General features: G+C 37.3%; 2 protein-coding genes across 9 annotated transcripts in view; both read left to right on the top strand.

Moving 5' to 3' along the window:
• Positions 1-6416, top strand: part of LOC145986627 (uncharacterized) — a 219896-nt gene extending 213480 nt beyond the window's left edge. For all 8 annotated transcript variants that reach the window (XM_083120861.1, XM_083120860.1, XM_083120863.1 and 5 more), the window contains one exon: positions 2997-6416. In XM_083120861.1, the coding sequence (XP_082976987.1) occupies positions 2997-3086 (90 nt within the window). In that variant the 3' untranslated portion in view covers positions 3087-6416. The remainder of the gene's footprint in view (positions 1-2996) is intronic.
• Positions 6417-13510: 7094 nt separating this feature from the next.
• The window catches only part of LOC145986628 (choline/ethanolamine kinase-like), a 139898-nt gene continuing 134228 nt past the window's right edge, over positions 13511-19180 (top strand). The window contains exon 1 of the mRNA XM_083120868.1: positions 13511-13729. Coding sequence (XP_082976994.1) covers positions 13712-13729 — 18 coding nt within the window. The 5' untranslated portion in view covers positions 13511-13711. The remainder of the gene's footprint in view (positions 13730-19180) is intronic.

A 19180-nucleotide genomic window follows, 5' to 3' on the forward strand; every position in this document is an offset into this window, starting at 1 on the left:
CTCCATGAAATGGCCAGCTGGGAAACAAGATTTTGTCAACATAATCATTCTGTGCTATGAATGGCCACCAGAACTTATCTTCGCCTGGGTATAATGTTAATGTAACATTTTAGAATTGCTCTTAGAATTGAAAATCCGGGCAGAAGACTTGCACAATTTGCAACTTTGATTATTTGCTTTTGTTCATAATGACTGAAATAACAACCATAATCTTCAGGTTCATTCTAGTCCAGTAGGAAACCAGGCATGATACCAATGTGCTCGCTGGCTCACTAGGAGTTCTAGCAGCAACAATAGCCTAGCATATACTATTGTGCACAACTAACATTTACTCGGTGTCAATTGAACATTTATTATTAATTTTGTGTCTCTCTTCCTGCTTCCCTGGATTAACAATGGATTTGCGATTTTAGAATCACAAGCTTGTATTTTTTGATGTGGCATAACTTACACCACATGCCATTTTTGTCATGTACTTACTGTTTTTCTCTAGCTTTTACCACATTACGTGTTTCTTCGGGAGTTAAATGCTTGGCTGACATCAGGGCATTATTTTTTGAATTTTTCTCTCTTTTTGAACAACCATTATGATATTCTAAAATCTTTAAAAGATACATATAATTAGAATTCCTCCTAGAATATTCACATGAATTTTCATGTTGTTTGCTTTTGATTTGTCTAGATATTATCAATAGTTTAATAAGCTTACATAGTGACAAAATTGAGAATATCTAGACTATAGTGAAAGCCAGTGGCAAGCAATGCAGTTCTCCGAAAGGGAGGTAAATAAATTATGCAGCCAATTGCCCCAGCTTTTCTAGGAAAGAAAGGCATGTGTCTTAGTTCAAAATTCTTGATCACATTATTGATATAATAAAAAACTTGCTATTACTTACAGCTTCTCGTACACAATTTGAAATATGTTTGTTTTGGTAAATTCACCAAACAAAAGAGAACACTCACTTGAACAACTTGTTCTTCCCACACAAATGGAAAATGTTCCGAAAAGCTCTGAAACTAACAGAAAAGTGATACCAACCTCATTGTAAAAATTATTGTTCACAGGAGAGTAAAATAACTGACTTGAACCTTAAAATTAATTAAGCTTTGGAATAAAAAGTCATTACAACAGGTTGAAAATGCACCCGTTCTTTTTTTAAAATAATGTATCATATTAATAAAAATAGTATTAGAGTTTGATAGCATTTAAAACTTAATGTTTTTGCTATTTGCAGGTCTCAAAAAAGAGTTTCGTTGCTTTCTTTACATAAGTTTTGTCGAAAAAACATCAGTTTATTGAATTTGTTTGTATGGAATATGGAAACTCACGGTAAATATCGTGTAAATTATTTGTCAACACTGGTGTTGTTATTTGAGATGAGTGAGGCGTGAGGTGGACAACAGCCAGCTGTTCTGCAGATTCCAGCACTCTCCAGTGCCAGGGACATTATGTTTGGCTTAACCTCTGAACATCGACATTATTGACAGCTTTACAAATCGTGACAGTTCAAGTAATGCTTTAAAGTTTGTCTACATGGAATTTAGAATACTTATAATTATTTATTTCAATAATTCTTTGTTTATAATAAAGCAAATATTCATCTTCGAGATCGTGATGCTTTCTGCTATTAGTGTCTGCTTTCTGCTTGGCTCAGCTATTTTCGTGAGAAGCCGAAAATCTCCAAAAAGCAGAGCTTTTATGAGTGGTTTGGGGATGCTTCACCAACACAGCTGAGAGGTTGCTGCTTGCCAATGGGCTGCTGAGAGAGTTTGCAGCCGTAACATTTCTTGAAATTGAGTGCGATAGAAACTAAATAAGGCACTCAACATAAAGTACATTAAATAATATTTTGATAGTGCAAGCAGTGCTTGCTTGCATTGCTTGTACTATATCTTTGCCACTGGTGAAAGCAAGTCACATGAAGATTCATGTGAACACTCTAGAAGGACTTCTAAGCAGATGTAATTTTTTAGATTTTAGAATATCATAGAGTTTTTTTTTTAGAAGAGAGGAAAATTCGAAATAAGCTGCCCTGGCATCGACCAAAGATTCAGCCAAGCCTTAAGACAGGAATAGTCAAAGTTTAAAACCCAAGAAGGTAAGTTGGGTTAAGAAAGGTTAAAAATGAAGGTAAAAGACAATGCAAGGTGCCCTGTCATTGCTTCCTACTCCATTACATCTCTCGCTGGCAAGTTGCCAGAACACAGTTTCTAATGATCATTAAGGATGTGTGTGTAATTTTTTACCTTGGAATGAATTCAGTGATAGGTTTGTGTAACGGAAATGGTTATGGAGGTTAATATTAGTAGAACAAGATGAAAACCAGATATTGAACAAAAAACATATTTAAATTGAAAACTGGATGTTTGTCTGAAACATTCACATACATTGTATCACAACACAAAAAGCTAGTAACAGAATAAACCTGTCCATGGTTTCTCTTCCTCTAGCCATGGAGGCCAAACCTAGTACACATACACTAATACCTGGGCCATATCGTTCAGGTTTCCCAAATGGCAGTCAGGTGTATTACTGAATGAGCTACCATGACACATGAAGTATTCATAAATTTTGATTTGGTTTATTTTACTTCGCTTTTCTGCCACTTTTGGCTTCTCGCAAAGGTGAGGGTGAGTGATGATGTGATGAAACTGATGGAGGGACACTCACGAACAACACCCATGCCCAGCCATGATTTGAATACATGACCCGTGGCATGATAACATGCTGTGCTAACCACTCCACTACGGAGGATGGTTATTGACAACTTTTGAAATAAAATGGCATGTATTAGTCACATGGCCTGAAGGAATAGCCATAGGACATGCTGAAATATCACCCAAATTAGAAATGTAGTACTTTTTCATGTATGTTTTTTAATAAATTTCAATTACGCCTTGGTCATTTCTATATCAATATTTTATGCATAATTACATTATGTAGAAATGATATATGAATTACTCTGCAAACTAATCTCAAGTATCATATTTTTCAGAGTAATTCAGTGTGCATACTGCCAAACAACAAACTAGGAACTGACTTCTTGGAGTATAACTTCTACTTCTACAGAGATTGTGAAGAGTAAGAAAGAATAACATTATCTCTATTGGAGAAGAGAAAATTCAACGTGGAAAAGACTTGCAGATTTAGCCCCGATCATCTGCATATTGGATACAGCTTGAAGAATAGTAGGATGAACATAGAAATATCAACATTTGATGAGAAAATTAATGTTGTGTACATGTCTACTTCTTTTACATGCAAACATAAATGTGTGTATTCCCAAATGTTGAAGCACAAATGTTATGTTGTCACATACTTTTAAATGCACATGTCGTCCATCATTTCTATACTTTTTTCTTCAGATGAACTGTCAGGTTTTATCATTTTGAATATAATGTGTGCACAAATAAATTTAAAAAATTTTTGAAAGTAGTTGATTTGACATGAACATGATAGTCTATTTTTTAAAATTTTTGAAACATAATTTCAAATATACTCTTGTTTACGTATCGAGTATACATGCAATATATGTTAACAATTGCCGTCCAATATTCAGGGTACTGTGAATTCTTCTAAAAAGAAATTTGTGGTATTGTTGCTTCTTAATACTAATAGATAGCCATTTGTACTTCCACAGAATGAAACTTGTTTTTTTTTCATGTCAAAGATTTTCCAATTTTTATGTTCCTTTGTAAGAGAAAAAAAATAAGTTAACTGAAATTTTAAACTTATGTATAAGAAGAATAACAGATAACATATAAATATTTCACACAAATTTTCAAACTACAAATTAACAAGCTAAAAACTTCATTGATAGTGAGATTTTTGGAGGAGAAAAATCTGCTTCTAATTTTTGTCTACAGATTTGCATAAAAAAGAAATTACTTTTTGTTGAAATAAAAACTTATCAATTCAAAAATCCTGAAATGAAATAATGTTTCACTGCATAATTTGTTAAAAACTGTTACCTAAAATTAATTTGAATCTACAGTATCAAGCTTAATTATAATTTACCCTTGGAGAAAAGTTAGCAAGGATTATATTACTCTTGATGATATTTTTCGAATATAAATTTTCTGCATCATAATTTCTATGTATTTGCTAGAAATAAGAAGCACAAAATTTTACATTTATATCAATTACAAATGTAGTGTTGATGTGTGTAAAAAGTATCTTTGGTTTTAATATTAAAACAGAGAGGATAATAGTTATGCATAAAACATATAAATCACTGAAAGTGTGAAGGGACTACAGAATGAACATTATATTTCCTCATTTACATACACATGTACATATCCAGCATATGTGGCCTTTAGTGAACATTAATTTCATCTAATGAATGTTCTAATAGTTCCTAAAATAATCGTTATGTAATCTGCAGAATGTTTTTGCTGTAGAGGTATCAAAAGCATCTAAACCGTCCATACTTGTATAATGCCTTCAAAAATTGATCCAAATTGTGATACAAATTCCACATGTCTAAAGTGCTTTTATTATTATGCAATATGAATATAGTAGGCCTTTTGAATACTGTTAGAGATTGACTACTTTTGAGCTAAGAATATTCTTTATGAAAAATCTACTATGTTCTACAAAGAGTTTTACAAATTGTACCGTAAAGATATATTTTCATGCTTTCATTGTTAAATTCATATAATTAACTATAGAAAAGTCAATTTCTTTGTAAATGATGACTCAAACTGTTACTGAAGGAACATTTTCACTGCATGCACTATGATATTTACTGCATGTTTTCTGATCAATGTCTCGTGTAACTTAGTTGTAATTAATCTTGTTTGTAATTGGAAATATATTTCTTGCAATTCTATAGAGATATCAAAACCCACATGATACTAGTTGTAGCAAGAAAGCTTATATTTCATGGTCTTGTCACACTTTAGCTATATAATCACGTAGATGTATATTTAAAGTAAATTTTAAACTTGATGTAAGTGCTGCAATAAGTAGGTAACATTGGAAAACTTAGCAAGACCTACCACATATAAAACTTGTTACATAATTATTATCAAAGACTCTTCACAATCGCAGCTTTTTGAAATTTGGATTTTTCTATGTAAACAATTTACATGACAATTATATAATATCTAAGAGAACTCTTTGCCAAGAAACAAAGTTTTCAGAATATATACAGTATGAAATATTACCATATATCCTCATATGTACTTTTAAGACTCACGGTAAATGTACATTAAAATGCTTCTTGAATATTATCCTCCTTAGATTGATTTGAATGACACCTTTAGATAGAAGAACAAGAAGATAAAAAAGTTGTACTGTATACTGAACTGTGCTTTAATGGCAGAATATGTTAACTGTAGAAACACTTAGAAAATTAATTTTCTTATAGAAAAACACATGTGTATTGTGGTACCATTATTGTACAAATTCTCGATCTCGTTTATCTTTCTTGATGTTTATTAAGAATTGTATTATATTCAGTGTATTGTGGCATTATACTTAAATTGGTTTTTACATGTATGTGCCCATTAGTTTTTCATTTTTGCAAGAGGTCTATCTGGTTTGGATTTGTTGTAATGATCTAGAACAGCACATGGCTTCTTACGTGAAAATTCCTGGTGTAAGTGAGAGAGCACAGATATTCAAGCCACGGTGATCATTATGTACCTGTGCTTAATCAAATAGTTGTTTATGCATGTTGAATTGTTTTAAGATGTATTTTTGTTGTCTCTTGTATTTGTTTATAAATGTGAATTTCTTGCTGTGTCGTAGTATTGCTTTCTAATGAAAATAATATAGTCAGATAAGTTGGTCGATATTCATTTGTTTAAACTGAGTGCAAAGTGGGGGCCAATCATTGATATCAAACTACGTATATCCAGAGATTGTTAATACATAGCAAAGCCATTTCGTATGGTCAATATTTTTTGAGTCTGTAGTAGATACACAAATGGTGGGAACGGAATAAATAGAAAGAACCATATGATTCCTTTTTATTTTAATGGCTTAATGAAGCTGTATTTTCTATTGTGTATTACACATGATCAGGAACACTATCATGTTGTAGATAAAGTATTATCTGAATACAGCAAAGGAATGATGTGTGTAAGATGATGCACGAATTCTAATCAGAGTTGTTTTAGAGCAAGGTTTATCAATCTAAATAACAGTAAGAACACTTAAACAAAATAAAGAACATAGGAGGAATACATATTTCTAAATTCAATTAACTATAAGTTGACACAGCATTGTGTATATGTATGTAGCAATAAAATGTATTGTATAAAAGATTGGTAAAGAAAAGTCTGTGAAAATTACATTTCTGCATTTGAAAGTTACTTTCTGTTAATACCTAATTGTAAAAACTGTTTTATTCTAATTGTGACTAAAGATGTTAGAAAACAATCAAATTGTCATCTGTCTATGTATTATAAAGGGGTAATAAAAATATAAAGATTTAATATTAAAGGTTTTCATTGAAGTTACGATTTCTCAAAACTGATTAACTATAGTAAGTATAGCATAGCTACAGTGGTGTCGCAATACTAACTGTTGTGCAATCATAGTGCAGAATGGTTATTTTTGATAAATCCTGTTTCTCTACTGGCTGCTTTGTGAAGGGGAAATTTTAACATTGTCAGCTCTTGCAAAAGTGGCTGTTTGACCACAAGTTCCTTCCCAGGTAAAAGTGGCAACACAGGGTCACTGGCAGAAAGGCAGTCTCCCTGCTGGAACTTTACTAAGTACCCCCGGTACCCTGCGAACAGAATAACAAGATGTTGCATATTTCTGTCACACTTTGATCCTGTTATCTAGAGTCCAACACAGATATTTCTGCCGTGCGATGCACGACAGAACTAAAGAAGCAGTTACTTACGTGAAATTTAGAAGATTTCGTACTTCCGCGTTGCACAATTTAATGGTTCAATCCTATTAATTTCGAAGATCCACTGTCTTCATTCACAAAAGGGTACGGCGTTTGAAGCGGAGATGGTATCGCGTCACTACATTGTTTGTTCCCGCCTGGGAACAAGTCTTCATACGATTCCTTATTTGAGTGATTTCAAACAAAATAAAAAAAATATTATTTTTCATTGCATTAATGCACTGGTGGCGTTCTAACTCCCAAAACCCGTATACACTGGTACGGAACTGCAACGGCAGATAACAACATGCCAACGTGTTAAACCGCGACAATTTGACCACAACACTCCTTCTCAAGCAGTATCATTATTTCCTCTCTGTGATCGGCGACAGTCGGTTGCCTTTGTTGTACATTTACAAACGATGCCGGCTTCCACAACAATAACAAGTACATATACTGCCACTAGACGATAAGCTGCGCAGCTTTTTCTTTTGCTATGAACCAGGGCTGGCGCTAGTCATTTTGCCTCCCTGGGCGGTGGTGGTAGATGCCGCTACATTTCGACCCCCCCCCCCTCCATTACCCAGCAACGGGAAATTGAAAATCAATATATTCCTAAGTAAAACATCAAAATATAAAATAAATAATGAGACTTCTTATGCTATTTCAATACTATTAAGCGCAAAAGAATATCTCCCTCGACCACAGTTTTCAATAGGCTTAATTTTTTTCTTCTCTTCAAATTTTGCTGCCCTGGCCGGTGGTACGGTTCGCCCTTCCCTTCTGCCGGCCCTGCTATGAACTTGGTCACCCATCAAAGCATGGCAATTTTAACACAGAATACAATATGCATCGCATTAAGCAGCAAAAATGACAGCCTCCTCTTCCTCCACCTAAGTCCTATCTTTCGCAGCAAATGTCGCAAACTCTCTTGACTTCCCACAAAATGTATGTCCGCCTGTAATTTGACATGCAATTTTTTCAATGTCGGCACTTCGTTTTCACGCAGAGCGTAGTCGTATATGCGCCTACGGATAACGTTTTCATCGAAAGCGTCCACTGACGATTTGGTCGCTGGTCTTTGTAGTTCTTTCCCGGGAGTGTGGAATGATGTGGGGGGGGGGGCTTCTGACATCTCAAGAGATTGTCTTTCGTTCATGATAGCCCTGATTGTTCGTTCAGGAACTCCAGTCGCAGCCGCTGCTCTCTTGCCAAAATGCTGTATTGGGATGCTAACACCTTCGCTGGCTTCCTCCTTCATGAACTCGTGCACGTTGCTTAGAATTTCCCGAGCTTGGCAATGCAAGGTTTTTGATTTCAACTTTGACAGAACTGGAGGCATTATGGAATTTAACGTTCATTAACAAACACACACTTTCACATACACACACGCAATACACATCAAACCGGTAAAATACTTAGTATAAAATGAAAATATGGTGCTTCCAATCCAACAAAACTCACCGTCATTTTACCTGCCTTTCCCCTTCCATGACAGAAATAGTGCTTCATTATTACAGTTGGCAACACTAGTTACTAGCTAGCCAATGAACATGTACTGCATAAAAGCAGCAACCACTACGCCGTGCTATATTCCCACATTACCGTCCCTGCCGAACGGTGTGAACCACGAGCTGGAGCGCTATTCAATTGTTTTCAACGATGTTTGCACGAGTGTGTCGAGGAATGGAATGACAATATGGCAACAATAGCGAAGGTTTTCGAGCAGGGTAGAACACGTGATACTAAGAGAGAGGGAGACGAAACAAAAATTGGTATCTACGAAACGGCAAATTTATGTGTGTTGTACTCTACAGAGAATCACTAAAGAAGTTTCACTATTTTTTTTAAAACTCCAAAAACTACAACAGTAGATAATCTCTGTACAGTGCTTTTGAATTTTCATGCAGCACAAATCTCCAAGGGATTGAATGTCCAGATCAAATCCATTAATATTACAGACATCTATGGAACGTCCAATATGTATCCAGTTTTGAATATCCATTGGATGTATATGGGATATCCAGTCCTGGATATCATAGGATCTCGAATCCTCGATATCCATGTAATTTACAGTTTGAATATCCACAAAATATCCAATGCTGGATATTAAGTGTATGTTTACAATAAAATTGACCTTAACATTTCGCTACCCATGGAAAAACTCGGTGTCTAGTCATTCAGCTATTTGCTAGAACTTAAGCATCATAATTCCAAAACTTCTCTACAAGACATGGCATTGATCATAGACCCATTGTCTGATTCATGTACACAGCAACCCTCCATTGAAATTCTACAGGACCTAAATATTAAGATACATACATTCGATAACATCCTCACATGCCAAGACAAGCAAGCCAAAATATATAATAACCAGATTATATAAACGAGACCTGTTCTGGTCTTCATAGCAAAATACATAATGCATTATGTTTATACTTGTAATAGAGGTAAATAAAGTACACAAAGGGGAAAATGGAGAAACCAGCAAATTCTGAGGAAACTGGTGGCCTCATTTATAATTAAAGGCTCCAGGGCACAAAGTGCATGACCCTGAACGTGTGTAGGTGGAGGTGGGCATCATCAAAGAGGTTCCCCAAGTTTTTTTCGACCGGAACGACATTATAGTACCTTTTCAGGTGTTACTGTCTTTTATTGTCTTTTCTTGCACTTATTTTTACTTCAAAATATGAATTATTTGTATAAAATAGTGAACAGAACGTGTTTAAGTACATTAGTTGATTTCTCCTGTCAATAATGATAATTTATTGTTATACTTGTGTCGTGAATTTCTATTTCTTCCTTTTTCTGTGTACATACCAAAAATTATTAGCTTTACTTTTATATAATTTGATTTTTTCGACTGAGCATATTCTAGATTAGCATGTCAAATTCTGTTAATGTTATCAACAACAAATTTACTTGTATGTGTGTGACATGTATATTTGTAGCTGTAACTTTTAAATGTAATTACCGGAGACCTATATTTGGGCAGCTAAATGCCTGTTGGTACCACAAACTTAAATAAATAAATAAAAATATGTTGTTTGCTCCCAGAGTGTCGAAAATTTGCAATGGGAATTTGTAGATATTGTTATTTTGAATTGTCTATTTCAAAGTGACACCAATAGACATCATCCACCTCTAACATATTTTGATCCTTCAAAGTATGTGATGTCATTATTGCTGGAACATCACCCAGTGGACAAACCAACCACCAAGTAAAAGACGAAAAATGGAAGAAGAAACAGCAGATATGTCAAAAGCATGAAAAATCTTTTAAAAGGCCAGTCTTTAGTTTGAGTTTGTATTTAGGCCCACTTTATGAAAGAGAAGAAAATTGATACTGGACGTACAATTAAAAGTGAAATCCAAACCTGACTATAACAGGTATTGAAGCAGGGACCCCTTGATTACAAGGCGATGTGTTACCACTATGCTATCGGGAGGCCCAAAAGATCAGTTATAAACACATTTTTCTGCTAATTAGTGACTAACATGCAGTGATTTTCTAACGGGATTTATAGCTTTATACGCATTTGTATAAATACATGCAAGTCAGTCTGATAAAAAATAAAAGTTTGTCCTACCTTTGTAGAAAAAAGGCATGCAGCACATGCTGTGTGCATCTCCCAGAAAAAAATGTGGATCCACCTATGACTCTAACCTCAAGCCCCCTTTCGTACGTCACTGTAACATATGATCCGGAACCCATGCCAGTAGCAACGAGAATACATATCTTTACAGGTTATGTTTTTCTTATCCTCAGATGAATAATTGATTTGTTTTCTTTTTACTTTGCTCCGCTTTTCTGCCACTTGTGGCTAATCTTGAATATTAGAGTGGATGATGATATGTAGAGGTGACACTCGCAAAGAACACCCATACCCAGGCAGTGATTTGAACTCGGGACTGCTTTATCCTGAGGTGAGAACACTTACGGTATCCATCAGTGACGTGCACTGAGGAGTAGCTAGTCTAGCAGAGATAGATTAATCAATCTCATGTCTCTAATTATTTTCAAATCACAATATTTATTGTCTTGAAGCGTCCACTTATGCAACACTTTTTCCCACGTGCTTCTCATCCCTCGGTGTGATCTGCAGGCACGGCTGGATACCCTAGCTGGCTTTTCCTCCACCTCAACAGTTCCAGGTATAGACAGCCGCCCGAAGGAAAATGGAAGATTTCTGTCTGTACCTCCCTTGCCCCCCGCTCCAATGGTTGAAAGCCCATGCTTTCAGGTCCTCCAGTCTATCTCCTATAGGAGAGAGGGGATTGGTTTCCCTTCGATTCCTTTGTAATTCCATTTGTTATCTGTTATTTACACCACAACTTTTTACACATTGTATGTACAATATGTGTGTATAATATGGGATGTAGTTTTATTTGTTTATGAAATGGGAACGTAGGCTACTTGTATTATGTGCAGACAAAATTTTTTGGTTTCTTTTCTTCTTCTTTTTTTTTCAAATATGGAATATATAATGATTAAATAACAAATATTTGTTCATGCTCTCTCTCTCGCTCTCGTTTTAGTAGTTTCTTATTTAAATATACTAATCTCTTGGCCTCCAATAAACAAATGGGTAAGCTAAACTGTCATAAATACGGATGCATTAATTTGGCACTTTATAATTGTTGTTGTTAGTTTGGTTTATTTTACTTCACTTTTCTGCCACATTTAGTTATTGCGAATATGAGGATGAGTGATGATATGATCAAATTGATGAAGGGACCTCACAAAGAACAATTCAGGCTGGGATTCGAACCCGTGACGAGCGCGCATTCTTGTTCCTGTGTGTTGTACTCTGCAGTGAATAATGAAATAATTTGGAATGAAAAATGTATCCTAGAACTCAAAAAGCCAAATGAATATTGTTGAAGAAACTACAAGAAAGTGTGTTTTATTACCTGTTTATCCCCTCTAATATATTGAATTCTTGCAACCTTCCGTCACCTTTTCTAGCTGTACAGATTTAATCGCGATACGTAGCTAATGAGCTTATGGAAGTCAGGAGGGACAATCATAAACAGAGAACTCTGGACTGATTTCACAGTGCCTTGCAAATGCACTGGGAGGAAATTATTTGTATTTTTTCCCCTTTTTTAGCGTTGCTTTTCCATCACTTTACCTAACTAGTGTCATGACGACGAACATTGATTAAATCAAACGAATGAAGAATGGTTACAAAGAAACACTCATGCACAGGCCAGGGCTCGAGCCCGGATCCTTCAGTAACGATCGTGAGATGGAGAAATTAGGGAAATCAAGCAATGCAATTTTTTGGAAAAAACGTTAATCATATACAAAGATGGTGTTTCAAAAATCCAATTGAAATTTACCACTGAGGAAAAATGCAGTTTGCTTTACCGATACCCACGTATCGGAATAGTTAGATATTTCCACTCATCTTTGTTGTCGGCCGACCTCCGTGGGGGAGTGCAAGTGATTCCGGATCGGTACCCGGTGGAGGCACACAGTGGTTCGGATCCCACTTTAAACTCTAGGTCCAGTCCCGATTAGCCTTTATGTGCATAAAGTGGACTTAAAACGCCAAATCAACCAACCATGGGGGAGTGGTTATCACTGCACGCTCGACACCAGGAGTTCCGGGTTCGAACCCCGACCTCGGCATGAGTGTTATTTATGTTTGCCTCTTCACTAATTGTATCATATCATCTTCGCAATTAACCAAATGTGTCAGCGACTCTAACTAAGTAACATAAATCAAATCAAATCATTGATTGATTGTTTGATTTTGTTTATTTTACTTCGCTTTTCCACCAGTGTTTGCTAATCGTAAAGATGATACGATAAAATTGATGAAGGCACAAACACAAATAACACCCATGCCCAGGTGGGGGTTCGAACCCGGGATATCTGACTTAATAGTCAAATCAACATGTTTTGGATTTTCGAAAGGGGGAGGGAGTTACGTGTACTTTGTTTTAAGTAGTCCTTCCTCATTTTGCATTCTTTTTCTTTTTTTGACGTTCTATTTTTAGGAATATTGGACCCTAAAGGGGAGAGGGGAGATTATGACCCACACCAACCTCCTTGGGCACGCCACTGATTGCTACCCCAAGTGTCGACGTCACCGCACGTCATTGGTATCCTCGTCGTCGCCTTGTAATCAAGGGGTCCCGGGTTCGATACCCGGTGGAGGCACAAGTGGTTCGGATCCCACTTTAAACTGTAGGTCCAGTCCCGATTAGCCTTACTGTGCATAAAGTGGACTTGAAACACTAAATCAATCAATCAATCAAGTCATTGGTATCCGTTCAGGTTCAGCGTGCGAAAAATACATAGCGCCGCTCTTCTTAACGTGAGAAATTCCATTTCACATCTATGGAATTTGTCCCTTTCTTTCTTTTAATTTTAGCAAATTGATTAGCGCGTATTAACATGCCGGCCGCCACGATCTGTAAAAGGACTTTCTGCAGAGTTCCGGTATCCGATCGTTGGCTACCCTGAATTGCAACACGTCATCACCTGTATGCACTTAGCAACACTGACGGAGGTGCAGCGAGATTGCGCAGTGTGAAGTGTATTGCTCACCTGACGTCACAGTGGCGGGTTGCCAGCGCCTTCGCCGGCGGGAGGAGGAATTTAGGGATGTCTTAGGGCGGCTCCTGGCAGGGAATCGCAGCAGGAAAATCGAACTGTCGCTTGTCAGAAGGTGAACGAGTGTGAAGGAAGGCGGACGTGTTTGCGTGAAGTTTCTGGTGCAAATTTTGTCAAGTGCATTTTTTGAACAGAAAAGTACCCATATTCTAGTCTTACCTTAAGTCGGTCGTGTGAACTCTTTTGTGTTGATAAATATTTCAGAAGTGTCTTTGATCGAAAGAAAAATTCAAAGATGGGACTACACGAAAAGGTAAGTCGGAAAGAAAGAGCACATGTACTGGGCGCAGTGTATCTAACTTTGCAAATGTTTACATTCTAGTGAACATAAATCATGTCTATTTATGCGTGTGTGTATTTTGCTGATGTGTATACCTCTTCAGGTAAACCACAACGATAATAGTAATTATTATTATTATTACACGAAAAGGTAAGTCGGAAAGAAAGAGCACATGTACTGGGCGCAGTGTATCTAACTTTGCAAATGTTTACATTCTATTGAACATAAATCATGTTTATTTGTGCGTGTGTGTATTTTGCTGATTTGTATATCTCTTCAGGTAAACCACAACGATAATAGTAATTATTATAATTGTAATGATAATTACATAAACTGGAACAACCACATATGCCCTATCCGGGATTCTAATCTTAAATCAGCAGCGATGTAAAGTTCTTTCTACTAGGTCATAAAAAATGCAATTTTGAAAATGAAGTAGAAGCTTTGGCTACAAGCACGACTTTCTCCGGGATATTTGTCATAATGTACTAAATATTGTGTTGAATTACCTTGAGTAAATACGTGAAGTCGGATATGTGATTAGGGAAAGGATTTTAAGGTGCAGCACCTTTCCAAAAATATAGCTGTTTTCATACCGATCGCTTTCGATATGTATTTTAGGAAAATGAAATCCCCTTTTTACCCCCTCTTTGATGCTTGAGCACCTGTTTTCTTTCTTTTCTTTCATGTTTTGTTAAAACATTTGGACAGAAAAATAAATTGTTTTCACTCTTGAGCAGCTACTAATAATCCTATAGTCTTAATTTATAGAGCAGAACGAGAGCTATAAATGGGTATAATATAATCATTGCAGCCTCAATAGTTTCAATTATAATGTAGCAAAACCCGCGAGAAAAAAAAAACAACTTCAACAAAACCTATTCGGCAGAACAACTGTTCTCTATGCGGTCCGCGCACGTTATATACAGAAGGCGCAGAAAAAGAGGGCATTTTTTCAGCACCTTTTTTTAAAACATTTTCAGAACCTCCCCCCCCCCCTTTCCCGACCATAATTTTGCACCTTAAAATCCTTTCCTTAGTGATTATATTTTATGAACTTGAGACTAAGTGGACTATAATTGACGCGAGTTTGACAAAGCTCGCTCGGTCGTTTCGGGACGTTTACTTCAACAATAGTCAGAGATGTATTAAGGAGGGAGGCACCATGCAGCTTTTGCCCCCTCCACTTACAATTACCCCTGAGGGAGGGTTAATATGCACTGCAGTGCCTCGATGTGCACCAAATTTTCAAAGATATTCTTAAATATCTTTCTAAGGCATATTTCCTACCTAAATATGAGCAAGTAACTTGTTAAATATTATAGAGCTCAAAGATAATCTGTATTTAAGCAGTAGTACAGTGTTTAGAGCTGGCATAATGTTTTGTTATGGTCATTTATTGTTAAAAGTAGAATACGTATACTTGATTCTCGGAGCCATAAATTTAAAGTTTATACCGTAGGTGACACCAGGAGGCAGTGGCACTCCCCCAAAGGGAGTGTTCTTATGTCTCTCAATAGGGAGTGTTCTTACATCTCCCAGATTGAAAATTCTGGATAAACCCCTGCCACAGGGATCCTGTGTAAGTGTCAGCAGGACATTCCGCAAACTCAATCTACATCTCAATTGTAGTAGTAACAGTAAGCATAGGCGTACGCAGACCTTCTGATCAGGGGGGCAAAAGCCTTGAAAGTTCAGTCGGGAAAACAACTCATTTTATCTCACTGTTTTAGTTTTATTACATTGATGGGTATACACATGTGTGTGTGTGTATTACATAATCAATTCATTCGCCCCATAACAAACCAACGGCAAAAATGATATAAATTGTCTGAAGTACTTACTTCTCTCTGGTAATTTAGAATGCATTACAGAAAATAAATTGCGAGCGAAGCGAGCAAGAAAATTTTTCCATCCAAATGTTTGCAAATTGAAAACGGTATTGATTTAATAGGGCGCAAGAAATGCCATGGCATTCTCTTCTACATTTTTTCTCATTCAGATCGTTCGGCGCCCAGAGAAAACTCGTGCCGACCCATAGCTACGGCTACGAACTTGACAAGACTGTAAGAAAAACAGAAATTGCGAGGGAAGGAAGGAAGAAAATTTTACGAAATGTAATTTTTATTTGTATAAAACTTGAAGTCGAAGGGGCAATTGCCCCTCTGTGCCTCCTCCTGGCCGTCTGGAAGAAATAATGCAAGAAAGACGTGAATACTAATTCGATCTTGAGTATCCTTTTGTCCTGCTACTCGTAGATTCTGCTAGTCTTGCTTTCTTTTACTTCTATGTTTAGCCCCCTAGAATTGATTTCCGTCCAAGATTGGGAAAATGCAATGTTCCTCTGCACCTTGAGGTTGCGCCACTGCACTCCCTTCCCCGTAGTTGCTTTGAACTTTAATCGGCTTGAAAAATACTTCATTGTCTCCTGTAATATCGTTTAATTACAGCGATAAGATTCTTCTACACTAAATTTCTAGGTAAAAGTATAATAATATGTAGGGGCAAATCTGAAAAGGGGCGCAAGGATGGCACACCTCCCCCATCGAAAACGAATGTCAACCTAAAATTATATATTTCACACGTATAATTTGATTTCAGTCATAGCAATTTACATTAATTTTTATGTAAGGGGAGAAGGGGGACGTAGGAATTCGATAATTTCAAATTCAAGTGTTGTTTTTTCAGGGGGGCAGCACTATTATCGGGTTAATATGCCCCATTGAAAAATATCTTGCTTGTCCCTTCTTGGAAAAAAAATCTGCGAACGGCCCCTTCCTCCGTGCGCACGCCTATGACAGTAAGAGAGGGCATGTGAAAGCAATCGCTATCCGCCAAATCAAATCTGAATTAATCAGGTGGACATTGTTCACAAAATTCTTTTAATGAGTCGACTTGGAGTTATAAAATTCTCTCTCTTCCTTTGTTGATAAAGCCAAGTAAATATGTGGTTTCTGCACTTCGAAATGTTGCAAAGAGGAAATTGGTCAAAAAGTTTTGCCGCCCTTGAACGTTTTATCTTTAATCAGCTTTCCTGGCAGTCGACTATGGTTAGGAGGCGCTGAAGAAGAAATTCTTGACAGAATGCAGCGGCATTCTTAAGCGAAATATCTACATGATTGATTTTAAGTCCACCTTATGCACAGAAAGGCTAATCGGGACTGGACCTACAGTTTAGAGGGACCCAAACCACTATGTGCCTTCACAGGGGATTTTTTCATCTTTGTTATTAATATTGCGTAATTATTACCTGTTGTTACACAAATGCAGGGTTTTGCCGTAAACCAGCGACAACATTTGACACTGTGTAGGGACAAGGGCAAATAACTTTTCTCAGCTTTTTGCTACAGAGATCTTGTTGCGATATAATATTTTATGCTTTGTGTAGCCATGTACTACAGATTCATCGTAGCCGCTAGCAATTATTTTGTCTTTGAACAAAGTAAAAGCATTAGTATTCTACAGGTTTTGTTTTTCTGTAGTGCTATAAAAAAACAACAGCCCTCTAAGTGCCAGGGCCTGCAAGAGAGGCTTTTTCATTGGGTGACGCGTGATCAATGAAAAGGTCCTATCGCCGATGATTTCTGGCTGCTCTTTTCAAGTAGCTCCGTAATTGTCCTCACGACGCTGGGTCAATGCCGAAATTTTTTGGTTTTCCACCGGAAATCGGACCCGAGATCGCTTGCTGGCTCCGGTCCAGCAAGTCACATGACAGCGGGGAAAAGATCTGATGCACCAACTTCGTATCTTGCTTGGAAGGCACTGCTCTCAAAGGGATGTTGCGCCACTGCGCTACGAGTTGGTGGAGTCTTTAAAAAAAACAGGATGTTTTGCTTTCAGCTATTTTTAAAGTCAACTGTTTTAACACGTTGTAATATGGAGGGTGTTTCCTATGGTGTATTATTTTTATTATTACGAACATAGCGAATTTATATTGAGAAAAAAAGCCCTAGTCGCTTTTCAACAATTCATGCTGTGTGCAAATCGACACATTTGGGCTCAAAGACGGGAAGTTGTCAATAGTCAACACTGCTTAAGCGACTACACAAATCAAAACCGTTCACGTGTCTCTTTTATCAGATTGACGTCGAAACGTGGAAAGAAGAGCCACAATTCCACTAATTTCCGATTGGTTTCCCTGCTCTGCTTGTAGTGAAGTCACATGGCACAGTGGTTCGGATCCCAGTTTAACACTTTACATGCAGTCAGTGGCGTGCCCAGGAATTTCGAAAGGGAGCGGTTTACGTGTACTTTTTTAGTTTTAGTTGTCAGCCCCATTTTGCCATCTTTCTATGCCATTGATATTCTTATTTTTAGGAATTCTGGGCCAAGGGGGGGGGTTATAACCCCCATCAACCCCTTCTTGGGCACGCTACTGCATGCAGCCCATATTACCCAAACTGAGCATAGTGGACTTGAAGAAAGAAAACAATAAAACAGTGTGTTTACGTGCCAGATGTTCGCAGAAAGAAAACAATAAAACAGTGTGTTTACGTGCCAGATGTTCGCTGCGATAAATTTTACGCAAAGGGTAGTTTGGTAGTCCTATACCGGATTTCGGTAAATGTAGCATACTAAAAATAACGACATACGTTATACTGAAGATAGCGTGTTACCACAATATAGGGTGTACCAAAAGTCCTATTACCCCCCCCCCCCTTTGAATTGTAGACAAACCTGCAAAATGTTATTTTAACAGCATGCGTATGATGAGAGGATGGTATACCATTAAATCAGACCAATGACCACCATTTACTCCAGAGGATCTGTGTGCACACCGCCATTTTCATGGCACAGTATTATATTATGTGAAATCCTCCGTAACATAAGATGTCAGATCTGGATTTCAGGTGGCCATTTTAAGAGAATACCTCAATGATGTGTTCAGAGACAAATGGATTGGACGAGGATCGCCAAATTTACCAGCATCTCTAAAATGGCCACCCCAAAGTGCAAATCTGACATCTTGTGATATTGCGCTATGGGGACACATCAAACAGAAAGTAGCCCATAATCGTTATCAGACAACTGGGGAACTTCAAGAAGCTGTTCGCAGTGCGTTTGCTTCCCTCACGCCAGCCATGGTACGGAGGATTTCACATCGCACCTGGAGGCGAATAATACTGTGCCATGAAAATGACGGTGTGCACACAGATCCTCTGGAGTAAATGGTGGTCATTGGTCTGATTTAATGGTATACCATCCTCTCATCATACGCATGCTGTTAAAATAACATTTTGCAGGTTTGTCTACAATTCAAAGGGGGGGGGGGGCGTAATGGGACTTTTGGTACACCCTGTATATGGCTGGATCCGGCTAGATATTTCCTGCAAACAGTGGCGGCGATTGGGTTCCAAAACTTCAGAGGGGGGCAAGGGCAGTTTACTTTCCCTTGGTACATAAGGTTTAACATAGTGCGGGGGA

Source organism: Lepisma saccharinum, chromosome 4, assembly GCF_977018435.1.
Source record: "Lepisma saccharinum chromosome 4, izLepSacc3.1, whole genome shotgun sequence".
Taxonomy (NCBI): Eukaryota; Metazoa; Arthropoda; class Insecta; order Zygentoma; family Lepismatidae; genus Lepisma; species Lepisma saccharinum.